Genomic DNA, 16,969 nt, shown 5'->3' with positions numbered 1-16,969 from the left:
CTTCACTTCACCATCTCCACTGATTTCTCTGATCTGCTGTCTGCTTGCTCCCCACTTGAGAATACTGAGTGTAAGGTTCCTACAGTTTTCCCATACCCATCCTGCTGATGCCTCACGTCTCTGCCCACTTTTGTCAAATTTTATTTTTCAGTTCAGCAGCAGCTTTATAAAAACTTAGTTCTGGGTTCTTTAACCTCTTGGTAGTGCATCCCACCACACAGCAATGTTTAGGCATTTTTCTGTTGTTCGCTAGCAGACGGAAAGTGACAATGAGGCACCTTCACTCAATACATAGTCAGTCGGACCTAAATGCACCCTGTCTCTATAGTATGAATTAATGCAGAAAAGGAAGGTGGAACAAGTGTTGATGTCTGGAAGGAGCGTCTCTTTCCCTTCCCTTTTAATCGTATACAAAGCAAAAAACAGAAAAAGACCAAAAAAATTCACATTAGACCAAAAAAATTGACATTAGTCGTAAAAATAAACTATGACGGAAGAATTAATTTTGATCATTTTGGTGGAAGCTCTTGCATCCGTGGCTATAAATCCATCATTTCTTTCAGGCACACTAGTGAAATTCAGCTTTATGGAATTGGATTAATACTTACTGTAATTGGTTATATAATATGTTAACACATAATATAATACATTTAGATTCATAACTGAAATTATTGTGATTTTTATACCTAGTTCTGATGGATCTCTGTACAACAATAAAGATAATTCTTCTTTTTAAACCATTTCAAGGATAAACTAATATATCCTTCACTGTTTGTCCTTCTTACAAGTTGTTGTACATTTCACCCAACAACACAGGACCGTAGCTCTGTCTATCTCCTCTTCTGGTCTTCTGTAATCACAGGCCAGCACTTGCCAGAGGTCAAAGTGTCATCTTGTGGACTGGAGATTGGAGACTGAACTGTGTGTGTATCTGTGTGGTGCTAGATGTGGGTAATGGTGTGGATAAATGGATACTGATGCTTTTCCCAACTCAGCCACTCACTCACGGCCAAACAAGTCCCCTGGGCGGGGCGAGAGAAACAACCTGAGAAGGACAGAAAGAAAGAAAGAAAGAAAGAAAGAAAGAGGGAGAGCACACAACTCACAAACACAAACACAACTGCCTTTCATCTACCTCTGTCAATTTCTCTCGTGTTCTTCAATGAGAATTAATCATAAAAACCTTTTGATTGAAGTATATTTAGTTCATCTTTCTGCTCTTTCCCCCTGCTACCCTTCCTTTGCTTTCCTGTTCAATCATCAATTTATTGGCCTGGCAGCAAGAAAATAATCCAAATGGAAAACCAAAAGCATTTCACTTTGATCTCTTTGATGAAAAATGTCTTTGGTCATTCTCATTTTGATGCTGGGTTGGTTTGATAAGGTCGGTGCTAGGATCCATACTCAAAGTAAGCCTTGCATTTATTTTGATTGTTGAATTTTGCATTGGTGAGCTAAATGTCAGGTCTTTTTCATATTGGAATAAACATGATGTACACGTTTGCCGATTGGTCCAATTGTCTCTTTTGCCATATACTATATCGTTTAAATATCAACCGCCTCACAGGCAGCTAACTAGGTGGCCAACGTTGTATATAATAATAATAATAATAATAATAATAATAATAATAATAATAATAATAATAATAACAACAACAACAATAATAATAATAATAATAAGAAGAAGAATAATATATTCATATGAAATCAATAACAATTGTTGTGTTTTACTTTAGAATGAGCCGTTTTTATCTACAGATGGAATGGGCCATGTTGAACTGCCATGTTTCTACAGTAGCCCAGAACGGACAAACCAAACACTGACTGTAGATAGGGCCTTTTGAATTTTTCATGAGCCACAGTAGTTTCTCATATATTCATTCCCAGGTCGTCAAATACAGACATGAGCAGTGTTCAGTTAGCTGCAATCTGCAACTTCACCACTAGATGCCATTAGATCCCCTTAGTATTCAAGTATTTTAAGATGTTTACCGACCTGTATTGGTGATAAAGGAAATGGTTGGCACACAAGATACTACACTGACTCTTTATAACAGGACAATCAGTCCAATTAAAGCAAAGATCCAACTGAGATATCAACTAAAGATGCAATTCTTTCTGACGTTACATGACAGTCAATATCTTACTGAACACAGCTTTAGGGTTAAAGAAAAAGAGAAGAAAAGGGAAAAGATTGGACACCGTCTGTCATGTTTTCCACCCTTGTCCTCTAATTGATCAAAGCGACCTTCTCGCCTTGAGAAAGGAAGTCTTGTTAATCCCGCCATTCTGCCACAACACTTGTCACTCATCTTGATGAGTTTAAGATGGCATCTTGCCTGAGGCTGAGGTGATCAGCATCCATGAAGTCGTGGCGGCAGCAGAAGCAGGAGGAGCAGATGGTGAAAATTACAACATCTGCAGTACAACGTTGAGTGCTAGATTTTAATTGGTCCTTGTCTGTAGCATATTTAGTTCTGATTATTTAGTTCTTCCTGCTGTCTGCCACTAATGTGAGTCTAACTACAACCTAACACTCTGCCTTCCATGTCACACACATTGTATACATCTTGTAGTGCCAGGGACATCAAATAAATGTTAACTCTGGATTAATTTGTTCAAAGGCACCTATAATAAAGCCTACTTATTACTACATATTATTAATGGGGGAAAAGTTGCATATTATGGCTTTGATTTGAAAATAATGAATGCTACAGTTAATCCACATAACTCTTTGTTGTCCCAGACTCTGTGAAATAAAGAAGCTCTTTTATACTGAACTTCTACCTGAGGGCTTACAATGAAAATAAGCCTGGCTCCCACATTCCTCTCTGTCTTTTCTATCTGGAAACAATAACTCCTCACTTCCTGTGCCCCTGTCGCTGGCTGTCCACCTATATGGCTCATCCCTTTCAAGCAAATACCTCCTCAGCAGCTGTAGAAACGAGCTTTAAATGTCCTCTCATTAAGGCACATATGCATATTCACTTGTTAGTTTAATTAGAACAGATGAACAGCTCAGATTACAAGATTTTACAATAGAGACTAACACTGGGGTGTCTGAAAAAAATCCTCGTCAAGGACGACCTCCTCTGCTGTCATCTTCACCTCTGTTCACTCTCCATCAGTTTTCCTCCATCAGTCGGCTGCTGTATGACTTTTATTTATATGGAATATATATATATGTATATTTATATATATATATATATGTTGCGTGTGTACCTAAATAATGAAAATTCTTTCATTTTTATTGCTTATTCTAGGACATTTTCTACCATTTTAGGGAAAAACAGTAGCCCTATAAGCACAAAGACTAAACATAGTATGATAAAAAATTGGCTGTATCTCAGAAACTACAAAGAGCTTCATTAAGTATTTGGTGTTGATGGACTCACAACATGTTGAAAATCAAAGATATGGACACATATGCAGTGTAAAAAATATATATATATATATGAACATTTAATATACATAATGTCGGTGTTTTTCTTCATTTTTCAAAAATTCCTGACTTTTCACATAGATAAAATTATTATTCATGTGATCTAAAAATGTCAGAACAAATGTTACAGCATTTTCCTCATTGTACTAAATATACCAGAGTCTCAAATGGGTTAATGGCACAGCCTTTACTGCCATTAATCAGAACAACAAATAAACTGAATAAATAGATAAAAATAGCCAAATAAAAAAACATTACCATAACGGGAGTGAAATATATCCTCAACAAACATTAAGCATCCACATATCTGCTGTAATCTGAGCAAGAATCACATAAAACACGGCAGATTTCTCAAAAAGTTGCTGCTGTTTGAATCCGTTTCACAACCTTCGGCTATCAAAATTACTTTGATGTGTTACACTACATGCTGAGGTAATAATAAGTGATCCAGGAGATCAGATTTAATGAATACACACTACTAAATGTCCTTGACCTAGATTTGCCAGTGATGAGCCTCCTGTGGCTAAAGTCACATACCCTCATCTCCATCTGTTGCTCCAGTTCCTGTATTTCGTATGTGGCAACTTCAAAAGTTGGTTTTAATCTAGTATTGGTGTTGTAAGAAGTTGACATTTAATCAAGTTTTGTTTTGTTTTTGTTTGAGGCCTGAGGCTACTAGAAGAATATAAAGCAAACATTAAACCCTCTTCCAAGCAGGAGCTGATCTAGTGAAATATTCATGGGGTGGCAAGAGGTTGGCATGGAGATTTAAAGTGGTGGCAGAAATATATGCTGATTTAATTGCAAACAACCACATCAATATATGCTTGGGAAAGAAAAATGCAGGTATTTAACAAAAAAACATATCATTACTGTAACACAGCAGTAAAGCATCGACTAGGAATATCTAAAAAGGTGACTTTTAGAATGTTTTTCATTTCTTATTGAACTTATTTGAACTTATTCACTGATAAAATGTGGCCATAACAGATAATTACATTTTAACATGGTATTTTTGAAACAAATCTAAAATAATGTATTACATTTCACAGCATTGCTACCCCCGCGACCCTATCCCGGATAAGCGGATGCAGATGAGATGAGATGGCACCACACTGGGGTGGTAAAGAACTTTTTAGGGGTGACAAATGCCACCTAGATCTGCCTAGATCTGCCCCTGCTTCCAAGAAGTAAATCTAATTCTTATATAAAAGTATATACACTTACTACGGTGTATGACTTAGAAAATTGACTATCAAGGAGGAAAGTTATGTTTAATATTGCAGAATTGCAGTAATGAATTGTTGCATACAATCCAAAATATAAATATATTCCAGGAGTGTCGTTCCCAGTAATAGAACTCCTGCTCCATTGATTTTCTGGATTTAGGGGAAAAGGGGAATAACTAGGGGAAATGCACAGATATAGTGTAGAGAAGCACTTTTGTATTATCATCATGTAAACTGTGTGGACCTCAGAAAGAATCCAGAACCTAATGAAGATCTTAATAAACAAATAAACAAATACAGTAAGCACCAAGTCAATAGTCAGTCAACTAGTTGATCAATCAGCCAGTCTGTCAATCAGCAAATCAGTCAGGCAGCCATTTAATTAGTCATTCAGTCAGCCTGTCAATCAATCAGTCAAGCAGTGAACAATCAAAACCTAAATCAATAACAGAGGCCACATGTTCTGATCTAATCTGACGCTGATTATGTTCTTCATTATATAAACCTGAGCCTAATTCCATTTACTCTTCATTTACCTTTGACCATAAAATATTTGTTCACTTGATGATGTTTTGCTAACCAAAAAAGTCAGGTTGAAGGGAAATGAGGGTGGATGTCACACTGTGATTTCTTTGATTCTGACTTCAAACTAATGATTTTCTTTGAATGTCAACAAATCTCATGTCTGTCTGTCTGTCTCTCTCTCTCTCTCTCTCTCTCTCTCTCTCTCTCTCTCTCTCTCTCTCTCTCTCTCTCTCTCTCTCTAAGGTCCAGTGTGTAACATGTATTGGCAGAAAACTGAATATAATATTTGTAGGTATGTATTTGTTAGTGTATAATACAATCCGGTCTTACTCCCAAGTCCTTAAATACTGCAGCTTGGTCAGTGGTTTTAAAATATGTCACTGTAAGTATCCCTCTAGTATTATTTCTGGACGAACCCACTCACCTCAAAATCAGGGGATGTTGTATAAAGAGCAAGAAAGTCTGCATATGGAGGCGATGGGATGGATGGATGGATGGCTCAAACAAACACAGGATTTTAACCTAGGAGACACGTTTGTTACGTGAGTTACTTTTTATTCACGTACTTAGTTACATCAGGTGTTTAATGTAACTTACAACCTTTTTCTAATCTCAAAGTTACTTTATTTTGTAAGTGTAAACAGATGTTGCATATGTACTATTGCTAACATGACTGGATTTAGTTACAATAAATTGATTTTAGACAAAGTGATTTTAAAAAGTATTAAAGTTATAAAGAAAACAAGATAATCATAGCATAAAGTGATGATACTGTATAACCCTGATTTTACAGCTGTATGTATAATGCATAGATTAAAATGAAATAGTTTTAATGACAGGGATATCGGTCCCTTGAGAGACAAAAGGGCTGGAAATGTGTCCTATACTTAAGTTTTTATGAACACTGCTTCATTTTTTATGAAGCAAATTTCATTAAATTAGCTCATTTCGTTTAATTAATAATTCATCTCTCACTGGAGGTGCGAGAGTGCATCTGTTGGCAAGGTTACATTTGAAATCAAAGGAAAAGACACAAAGACATGAGAAAAGAAAAGAGAGCACGGGAGCAACATGTGTGTGGGTGTGTGTGTGTGTGTGTGTGTGTGTGTGTGTGTGTGTGTGTGTGTGTGTGTGCGCATGCGTTTCAGTTCATTACCTGAATAATAAGTATACGAGGCCCGTCTCACTTTATCTGCTCTCACCAGAAAAATTACATCATTGGTCCCTTTGTTTAAATGTTTCAAACACACACACTAATGCTTTCTTGATGAGTGACTACTTGTGGTTGTGTGACTAATGCAGCCCAGTATCCTAGTAACATTCAGTAAGGGTAAGGGTGTGGAGCACTGGTGGACTCCTGGGAGCATTTGCCCCCCGTGGTGCCCCTGTGTTTGAAAAAGACATGACAAAAGTGCCCTCTTGTATGACCCTATGGTAGATAAAAAATGATAAAGGGTCCTTTGGGCTGCCCTTTCAGTGGAGGAAACGTGATAAATTGCTCTCTAGGGTATCCTTCCCAGCCCGGTCTCACTCCCAACTCTTTACTGTGGCTTGGTCGGTGTCCCACCGCTTCAAAATATGATGTTGTGGCTGCCCCTTAGCATCATTTATGCAGAGTGTGCAGGGCTACAGCCTTAAGTGTCATTAATGGACAAGCCAGAAAGTCTGTATATAGGGGAAGTGGGGTGCCCTGACTGGTTTGTTACACAGAACCAAAGGACTTTCATAAACCATAGACCATCTGTCAATCACCATCTATAATGTGAACTTATAACATATAGCATAATCAAACTCTTACCAAAGAAGGATAAAAATCATCATATCTTGATTGAACAAGGGGCAAAATTTAGCAGAAAATAGTGTGATATGGTCCACCAAAGTATACTGTAGGTGATTGGTAGATGGTAGGGAAGGTTTAACTCTAATACTAATTCTACTTTATTGTTATTTAACTAATACCATTATCTTTCCTTAACATTTGTTTTCAATTTGTAAGGGTCATATGGATCAATTTGAAAGCCGCCAACCTAATTTGTGATTTAGGTGAGGACTTTGCTCTAACCTTAAATCTAATCTATATGCAATAGCTTCCCTTTTCTGTCGGGTTAAGCATGCAAAATAAGGGAGAACTCCCTTTGAAAGGAAATGTGTCTGTGTGTGAAGAAGGGAAGTAGACAGGAAAAAGACATCTGCAACAAGTGCTCTAAAAAGGAGCAGCAGGAGCATCTATCTACCTACCTATCTATAATGATTGGCTTACCAAGAGCAGTTAATAAGCTCAGGAGAAATCAGTCCTTGTCCCCCAGGCTTTACATACTGATCTCTTGTCAGGCATATTATGGATTCTCTCCTCCGCTCTCCACGTGAGGAATCGGTGATTTCTTTTAATTAAATGCTTGCACTGTAGTACAGCAGTCGTATCTACATCAATCAGTAAGGTTTTTCTGGTTCAAATAAGAGAAGTGGAGTCTGGAGCTGCACCTATCACACAGCTTTTGAACCACTTTCCCTTAATTTGCAGTGTGTTTTTCTGCACAGAAATATTGTTATGCAATGCTTTCGTGGATGGTGGTTTGAGGCTTTTGCACACATGCGTACTCAAACACACACACACACACCGCCTCATGCTGAAGGGTTTTGTCCCCCGGCGCGTTAAAAGGCGCAGTGGGTGATAAAAGCTCAGGCGCACTTAAAGCTGAACTGTGGCCGCGCAAGAAAAGGAGCGCACCTTTCCGGAGCGCACGGCGAAGGGGCGGATCTAAAATGACACCGGCATCTGATCTCTGAATCCTCACTCATTCGCTCTCTTGGACCGTACAGCCGAGCGTTTAAAACGTTTCTTTCTTTCTTTATTAAAAGCTTTCACATGGGCGCACGGTGCAACAGAGGGCTCCACCGCGCGCCTTCGCTTCTCCAGATGGGTTAACTGAGTGAACAGCACCGAGACGGTCCGTTATGGTCGGTGCAAACTTGGGGCCGGTACAAACTTCGCGCTCACCCCGGTATGATCGTTTGTAACGTGAGCCTGAGCTGTGCACACTGTCCCGGGGGAGGAGCTGGAGGCACGGCGGCGACGGCAACGGACGCGTACGAGCAGGTGCCCGGTTCCTTCCCTCCTGTGACCCTGAGCCCGAAGGGGCACCTGGTGGTGGCGGTGTGCCTCGGCTTCATCGGCACCTTCGGGTTCCTCAGTAACTTCCTGGTGCTTGCGCTGTTCTGCCGGTACCGGGCTCTGCGCACGCCCATGAACCTCCTGCTGGTGAGCATCTCAGCGAGCGACCTGCTGGTCAGCGTGCTGGGCACCCCGTTCAGCTTCGCGGCCAGCACCCAGGGGCGGTGGCTGATCGGACGCGCTGGGTGCGTTTGGTACGGGTTCGTTAACGCTTGTTTAGGTAAGCAGCTGTCTTTACTTCTTTGTCAGGTGTCACTGGAGATTTAATAACTCAAAGAACGCCTCAGAAGTTATTTAATAAATAATTTAATCTTTAAATCTAATCTTATTTTTCCTCTAAGAGAGATGAAATGTTGATTTAGCCTGCCAGACTGTAACATTGGATTTTCTTCTTAACATATCAACTCTGGATGCTGCCGAAAGAGTGAAAAGCTTGTCTCCAGAATGTCCTTTTTTTCAATGTAACCACTGTGCGCATCATGCACTTTTATCCAAAACCACATCAAACGATTTCACAAGCACCAAAAAGTCACAGCATTTCATCAGTTCCTCGCCTTTAAGTTGGAATTTAAACAGCAGCAGCAGCAGCACGGTCCCTTATAATATGTTTTACTTGCTCTGCTGTAACATATTTACCTCATTTTCTGCCTTTAGCTGCTTGCAGGAGGATGAAGAACATTATGCTTTCATTGCCAGAAACGGGCAACATAGAACCCACTCCAAACATTTGATTGAAATCCTGTTAACCTGATTCATTCTGCAGCTAATTTCAATTAAAATCCTATTAAGTGTCGAAGGTAATGTGCTGTTCACTGCTGAGTATGTTCAGCTGTGCTATAAGCTTGGAAAATGAGGTATTTCCTTCAAGGACATAAATAATATGATACAGTAATGTGTTGTAATAGTTCAGATTTTCTCCCAGGGGTAACTTTTGGGGGAAGAGGATGCAGAAGAGATGAACTCTAAAATAATCATAAAACATGGAAAAAGCATTTCTGATCGTGTTACATAATAAATCTGCTCTTGTTAGGCTCTTATCTTGATCCTTAGAGGTTGTGCCTCATGTTCGAATGTGTGCACACAGGGCTATTGATAAGTGCTCTTCATCAGTGCTGGGATCAAACCTGTGACCTTTCAGTTGCAGGGCAATCACTCTAATCACTTTCACAGATTATTTATGTCGCCCCTCTGCTCAGAAACCAGGATCTTAATGGTCTAGCTATTGGAGCCAAAAAAAAAAAAAAAAGAGAGATGATGATTGGGGTGATCCCTCTGTGATTGTCAGCGTTTTCGTGCTCTCGCTGAATTTAGACGTTTTCTCTCTTGGTGATTGAGTACAAATGTGAATGAATAATCAATCCGTTAATACACTTAAGTACCAACGTCTCTTATCCTTTACATACCTCTTCATCTATTTCTGTTACTTTTAGCCTAAACTGCTCTCTGTTGTTGCTTAGAAAATCTCTTGTTTTCTCTTTTTGAGTCTGGACTTGAAGTAGTTTAAGTAAGGTGTGATAAGGTGTTGCGCTTAAATCCCTAGTTTTTGTAAGGTGTTGTTGTTGCTTTTAAATCTGTTATTTTCTGTTTGGAGTCTGGACTTGAAGTACTGTATACGATATGTACGATATGTATCATGATACAGGGGTTACAATTCAATACAGTGTGATAGATTGTGGTACTGTAACTAGGCTATGTGTTAGGGATGGCTCGATACCACTTTTTCATGTCCAATACCGATGCCGCTATCTGGTACCAATCAGTCTTTTCCCTCTCATAATCAAGCTGTTAGTAATACATTTGTATGGATGCACTTTTCTCTACCTAGCCATCGAAAAAACATCAAACTCAAACTGTGAAACGATTTTTCTGCTCCAATGAAGGAAGAAATCCATAGCCCAAAGTTGAGTTAAGCCTTTATGTAATAGTTAAGACTAATGGATCGTATCAGATTATACTTTTTTTTCCCTCTATCCAGTGATTTTGGCTAGTAGCCAACCTATACTGAGTATCAGATCGGCACATCTCTGATATAAATTGACATTTTACAAACAACCAACCAAAATCTGCAGAAAAGTGTCTTTTTTAATGCAATGAGAAGAGTGGCACTGGCATGAAACACAGTCCCTGTTACATCCAGTATTAAAGTACAACTTTTTGTGCAATTGGAGCAAAGGAATTAACATTTGCCTACATTTAAAAGTGCTTGCAGGATTCTTTAGGTACAAATTAAAAAAAACTGTAAACAGACGGGGTTACTACAGTATATAATTTTGGATCCTGCTAGTTTAGTTTTAGTAGTAAATAAAATATCACCACTGCCACAAATCTATCTCTAACTGTTCAAAATCAGTACAGAGTTTTTCAATCATCAATATAGTATTACAAAAAAAGTAAAAGCAATATTTTTTTTACACCACTAGTCTAAAATCCCTTGTTTTTTCTCTGGAGTTTGGTCATGCAGTAAGGTGTTGTTGCTCTTAAATCTGTTGTTTTCTCTCTGGAGTCTGGACTGGCAGTTAGGTGTTACTGCTGCTCTTAAATCTGTTGTTTTCTCTGTGGACTTTGGTTTTGAAGTAAGGTGTTGTTGCTCTCAAGTTAGTTGGTTTTTTTTTGGACACAAACTCTATTTTCAAATTGAAGGATTCTAGCTAAATCCTTCAATAACTCCACTATACACCTTCAACAGGGTCAACAGCTTTACAATCCTAGATGCTCCAAGACATCCTAGACACATCTTTCAATTTTTTTACCTTGTAACAATACATGCACAATTTATATCTGATTTGCAGTTTATCCACAACCTGAAAACTTTTGTGATGAATTTTTCACAATGTTTGGCCGGGGTGAGTATTCAGAAGCGGCTGTAGAGTCACGAAAAAAAAACCAAACACAATAAAATTGGTACTGAGAGGATCATAGGGCTCAATGTTGAAAAAATACCTTAATGACATGCTTTAATTGTGGACGTATATGGTATGGGGTGCAGAGATGGGCACCCTAGCATCAAAGATTTATGTGTGTCGTGAATGATTGATGACAGTTCGGTCAGAATTGATTGATAGTGGAAAAACAAGACGAAATTCAGCCAAGGTTGAAAATGTACAGAAATCACCTATTGGGTCATGTCATTTCACATCATATTCTGGCAGATGGAAAGCTAGTACGCAAAACAGTGTACAGGTGTAGTTGTGACTCAAGAAGAAGTTATAGTAAGTATTAGAGCTGAAATGATTAATTGATGTGTCATTCAAAAGAAAATCAGCAACTATTTTGATTGTCAGTTAATTTTTCAAGCAGGCAGCTAGTTCCTGCTCTTCCATTGTGATGATTTGCTGCTTTTCTCTGTTATTATGTTGAATTTCTTCATTTTGTACAATAAATATGTTGAACACAATAATAATAAGCAAATTATTTGACAATGAAAATAATTGTTAGTTGCATTTATAATGCTTAAACTGCCCAAGTAAATAGAAAAAGTATCTACCTTTAGTGAAAGTGTTTGATCCTTATTCAGTAGCAGGTTTGAACTCTGCAGAGTTCAAACAAGATTGTGTGTTAACTGGAAAAATTGCTGCCCGAGGAGGAGATTTAGTTTGAATTGCATTAGCTTTTTAGAGTGCCTATTTAGCTACAGTATTTTTGTGTCAACTGCATTACATTTGTGCAATTGCTGAGGAAATGTTTTGCATACAAGTGGCTTCCCAGCGTTCCTTTGCTAATGCATTTGTCGATAAGCACACTGCAGTCATGTGAAAAAACAAAATGACAGGTTTCTGCACCAGCTTTAATTTAAGACCATTTTAATACCTGTTTCACAAAAGTTTATAATGATCCAATTTATTAAATTAACATGACCTGAATCAGGATATGCAGCATAAAAGAAATGGATGGGTTCATTAACCAATTAAAAATGATGAATTCATTTGAGTTAAGTTTTTGCATACTCGTGCATTATGAGATGATGAGCTTATTTGCTCCTGATGGTGCTGACTGAAACATCACATAAAGGGGACTGAACTGCCTCCTGCAGCAGAATCTCACTTCTAGTTTATAGATGTACAGTAGAACATCTCCCAACAGCTCGCAATCAGATAATAAAACATCCTATAACTAACATTACTGACTAAGCAGTGGTGTAGTGGCGCCTGGAGAAGTGGGTATACTCTTAATTTATGCCCCCTTTCTCTTTTTTTCTAAAGTGCAGCAAAGGATAAATGCCCTGTGTTATAAACAGTGACATGTAAGACTACTCTTGCATTTTCACCCAGAAATAGGCCAGTTGTATTTGCACATTGTTACCTAACTCCTGCTGCTGGACTTCAGGGAGCACTGGATCGTTATGATATTCACATTAGCCACAGAGTATTTTGCAATCAATAATCTCCCACAGACGGGTGAGGCTACTACATAATTATGCATTTTGAGTGAAGTATTCCTTACTCCAACTCAAACTGTGTCATGCCTTTGCCATCCTAGGTTAAAAAAAACAACCTTCAACTTGCAGAATGATGGGCATCAGAGGGGATTTAGAAGTAGGTAAACTCTGAAATTTAAGTCTTTTTAATAGTTTCCAAGTCCTTTAGGAGAACATTTTGTTAGTTAAAACTTAAATCAAGGTTGAAGACATTTCAAGAGCTGTAACAAGCAGACACACTGCTGTTTAAAAAAACAAACAAAAAACAAAATAGAACTGTCCAAAAAAATACTCAAGTACAGGAACAGAAATAAATGGAATTTGTTACTTCCAACACTTCCTTATCAATATCTCACCAGGAGTACACATTACTCTGTTCAGTCAGCCTGAATACTGCGATAGACAGAAATAGATCTACTCAGGTTGGAAGACCTCTTGTTTCACCTTCTGCCTACGAGATGGAATCCAGTTTGTTTGTTAACTCCCTAAAGAGACATTGTCTGCCCCGCTGCAATTACCCAGACAACATCTGAGCCACTGTACCGTGCAGTCAGGGACTGTTAGGAAGCTTGTAATCAAGCTCCATCAGGTCACTTACACTGGAATTAGATCTTCATGAGGTTACAGAGGAGACTTTTGTTTGTCCTTTTCCCTTTCAAGTGCAGCATGTGTGAAAGCAAAAGTTTCGTAATTTCCAAAGAAAGAAAGAAGATCCAGTTTTTCCAGTCAAATTTTTGAAGAGCGAGCGGGTCCTCTTCCATGGAGGCAACCATATTGAACTGCCATGTTTCTACATTAGCCCAGAATACTTAGTAGGCTTTTTTTTTTACACACATTCAATGTTTTCTTCTCCCTAACACTTCAGCCATTGTGTTGTTAGCTCTTTGGTTGTTCCCACAGCTTACTTTGCTAATGCAGAATGAGGCTGTTTAGGAGTTTATATCTTATGATCTAAACTTTAAACATAACAATTTTATTTAATTTTATTCACGGTAGTGAACAAAATGCTGAGATATAGGCCCGCTGTGTATATATTTTTAGGATTTCTAACGCCCCTTAATACCAAGAGGGCCTCGCAACCCCTCTTGAAGTTTTAGCGACCCCTAGTGGCGGTCCCAAACCCCAGGTTGGGAACCAGTGCAGTGGAGGACACATAGTCATACTTTAAATTCAATTATTATGAAAACAAGGATGGATTGCTCTGTCCTGAAATGAGAAATGAGTTTCTGATCATTTGCTTGAGTCAGTTTTCAAGCAAAAGTGCAGAACTTTCTAAAATTCCTACTACTCAAATACATTTTCTCTATTTTTATATCATTGTAAATAGATTATATTTGAGTTTTAGACTGTTGGTCCGGGAAATTAAGCAGAAGATGTCTCATGAGGCTTTAGGAAATTATAATGGGCATTTTTCACTAAGCTCTGGCATGATATTGACTAATCTATTTATAGATTATTCAGGAAAATAATCTGCAGGCTAATCTGTAATGAAAATAATTGTTAGTTGGAGCCTTAGCCACGTGAAATCATATTTGCTTTCATCCCATCACACTTTCTTTTTGCAGCGATACATTCCCTGTCTGAAGTTTTTGTCACGCACACATGGAAAAAGTCAATTAGAAACAGAGAGACCATCCTTCTCCAGCACAAATCTGTCTGGGAACTCAGGTTTTACTAATCCCCTACTTCCAAATTGTATATGTAAGTGATATTTAACATATCACATTACAGCAAAACGACATTACGTGGTTACTTGCAGTCAGTGCATGTTAAATGCACTTTTTGTGTGCTGGAAGTGTTTTTTTGCTTTACCAACGGTTAAAAGGGAGTTAAAAGAGGTAGAAAGTAACAATGAAAGAGAAAGAGGGTCCGATTGAGAAAGACAGAAAGAGAGAGTGAGACAAAATTAAAAGAGTGTGACGAGATGGGTGGAGAAAGAGTGCAAAAACAGGAGAGAATGAAAGATGATTATCTCCTATGCTGACTCAGGTCTTGGACATTGGGTCATTCATTTCACCATAAATCTATTCCCAAACCACTCTGGAGTTGGGTGAGGAAGAATCAGGCCTCGGGTGAAAACCCATTAAATTGCATGGTGGAGAATCAGAGTGGGCCATTTTTGAATCAAAGCCAACATGAGGGACTGATACGTTCCCCTGAATTCCCACCAGGCTCGGAGTATAGACTGTGCAATCGTTACAGGAAATGAATAGAAAATCGGTCGCTGTGTGGAGGAGTTGCCCTGTTGCTGAGGTAGCAGACCATTCATATTGAAAAAAAAAAAAAATCCACTAAACTGGGTTGGTGAGATGTATTTATCCATGACTATATAATGATTTAATGTAATTTCAACATAGATTTTGTTTTGTTGTCCTTGTAATAATCCTACAGGTTATTAATAGTGTGCCTTTGGTCATCAACAGTTGGTTTTAAACAGCGTCATTCAATGAGACATGCAGCAATCTGTCTGCTGATTATATGCAATTACACAATTGTGTTCTCAACATAGAAAATCATCGTTTTCACACAAGACAATAATTACACTATCACAAGAAGACAAAGCTTGTTATTTCACAAATGGAGGGTAACATAAAAAACCAAACAAATAAAGCTGCACCACTCATTTTTTTTTTAATATTAATAATGGATCAAAAGACAATATGAGTGTTTTTAGCTGCTTTTGGCTCGTTGTTTTCGTTTTCATGCCCACAACCCATGTTTCTAGAAGCTGTTTTCAGCACAACAAAGCTTCAGTAAACCCACTGTATGCACCAAACAGCAGAACAACCAAGTTATCTTTATTAACACATTAGCTTAATGAGATGATAATATGTCAGTTGTTGGATATACAGCTCCTTCTACTGCCACACAAGTTGCCAACAATGAATGAATGCATCTTTTAAATACGCACACCTCTGGCTTGTTGCTGATTTAGCCCACTGGTTCCCAACTTGTTTGGCTAATGACCCTTATAGCCAAGCAACTTGAGACCCCCTGCCCCTGTTTGTCATTAGCGGGGAAATTAGCTTTAGAGACAAAAACTGTATTTTTGTACCAGGCTGTAAACATATTTATTTCTGCTGTGAATTTTGGGCATTCTAATATGGGGTCTTATGGAGATTGACTCACTTCTGTAGTAAGGCTCAGGTGGCCGGTCGTGGAACTGCAGTTTTTGTCCTTTTATGTTGATGCTGTTTATTCTTTTTTTGTTTTTATATCTGACTTTTTCTTAAAATGTCTATCTGACTCTTGAAAAATTGTAAGTCGTCAGTACAAACAATGTAATCAGCAAGAATATTTAGATAGATATGCTGCAATCATATATACAAATGTTTTAATTGACTTGTATGTCTTATTTCTTCCTCAATATTTCTTTATAACTCAGTTTTAATAAGAATATAGCATTTACATTTAAAAAACCACAAGTGATGTAATATTTTATCATTTTTACACTGTATCTTAATGAAGTGTCAGTTTGACCCTTGTTAGATACAGCACATGGACTCCACAGGTCTGCCCTGAGTGCATCAGTAATGAACAGAGAGAGCTCTTACCTCCTCTTCATCCACCTGCATCCAAACACATACACACACAAGCACACACACACACTGCATGCATACTGATACCCAGTGTGCACAAACACACAAACACAAAATCACTTCCATTATCCTCAAGACTCTCACTCTCTGCTGTTGCTCTCAACACACTGTGCGCCCACGACCTCATCCCTGTCCGCAGCAAACACACCACCTTGTCAGCCAATCAGAAACCTTCATCATGTATGGAGGTCCTGTGATTGTCTGTAATTAAAGTTTCTGTCCCTGTAATAGTGCCACTGGATTAGCACTTTAGCCTGTATGTGCTGATTAGGTATGATATAAGACGAAGTCACTTCAACAACAATTTACTGCAACAAGACACATTCATCGATTAAGCAATTAATTTGTGGAAAAAGACTGTGTGTGGCTGTGCTGCCATCTGCCTCCCCTCCAATGCAAATCAGTGTTTCTGTGCATGTCTTGTTTCAATGTGAAGAGATTACAGCCACAACCCACTGAGGATATAGGGACGCAATTAGCTCACGACACAAACAGGCTCACGGTTCGATTCACTCGGGGTATTTTTACAAAGTTTGACTGAAAATGTAATAAGATTTGATTCAAAATAAACTGTGAACATAGAAAAAT

At 38.4% G+C, this 16,969-nt stretch overlaps 1 protein-coding gene across 1 annotated transcript in view; it reads left to right on the top strand.

Annotated features, from left to right (window-relative positions):
• Nucleotides 1-7,871: 7,871 nt before the first annotated feature.
• tmtopsb (teleost multiple tissue opsin b) overlaps nt 7,872-16,969 on the top strand; it is a 31,080-nt gene continuing 21,982 nt past the window's right edge. The window contains exon 1 of the mRNA XM_051411214.1: nt 7,872-8,588. Within this exon, the coding sequence (XP_051267174.1) occupies nt 8,201-8,588 (388 nt within the window). The 5' untranslated portion in view covers nt 7,872-8,200. The remainder of the gene's footprint in view (nt 8,589-16,969) is intronic.

This window comes from Dicentrarchus labrax, unplaced genomic scaffold (genome assembly GCF_905237075.1).
Source record: "Dicentrarchus labrax unplaced genomic scaffold, dlabrax2021, whole genome shotgun sequence".
NCBI classification, from domain to species: domain Eukaryota; kingdom Metazoa; phylum Chordata; class Actinopteri; family Moronidae; genus Dicentrarchus; species Dicentrarchus labrax.
The sequence above is the reverse complement of the archived record's forward strand: the minus strand, read 5'-3'. Positions and strand labels throughout refer to the sequence as shown.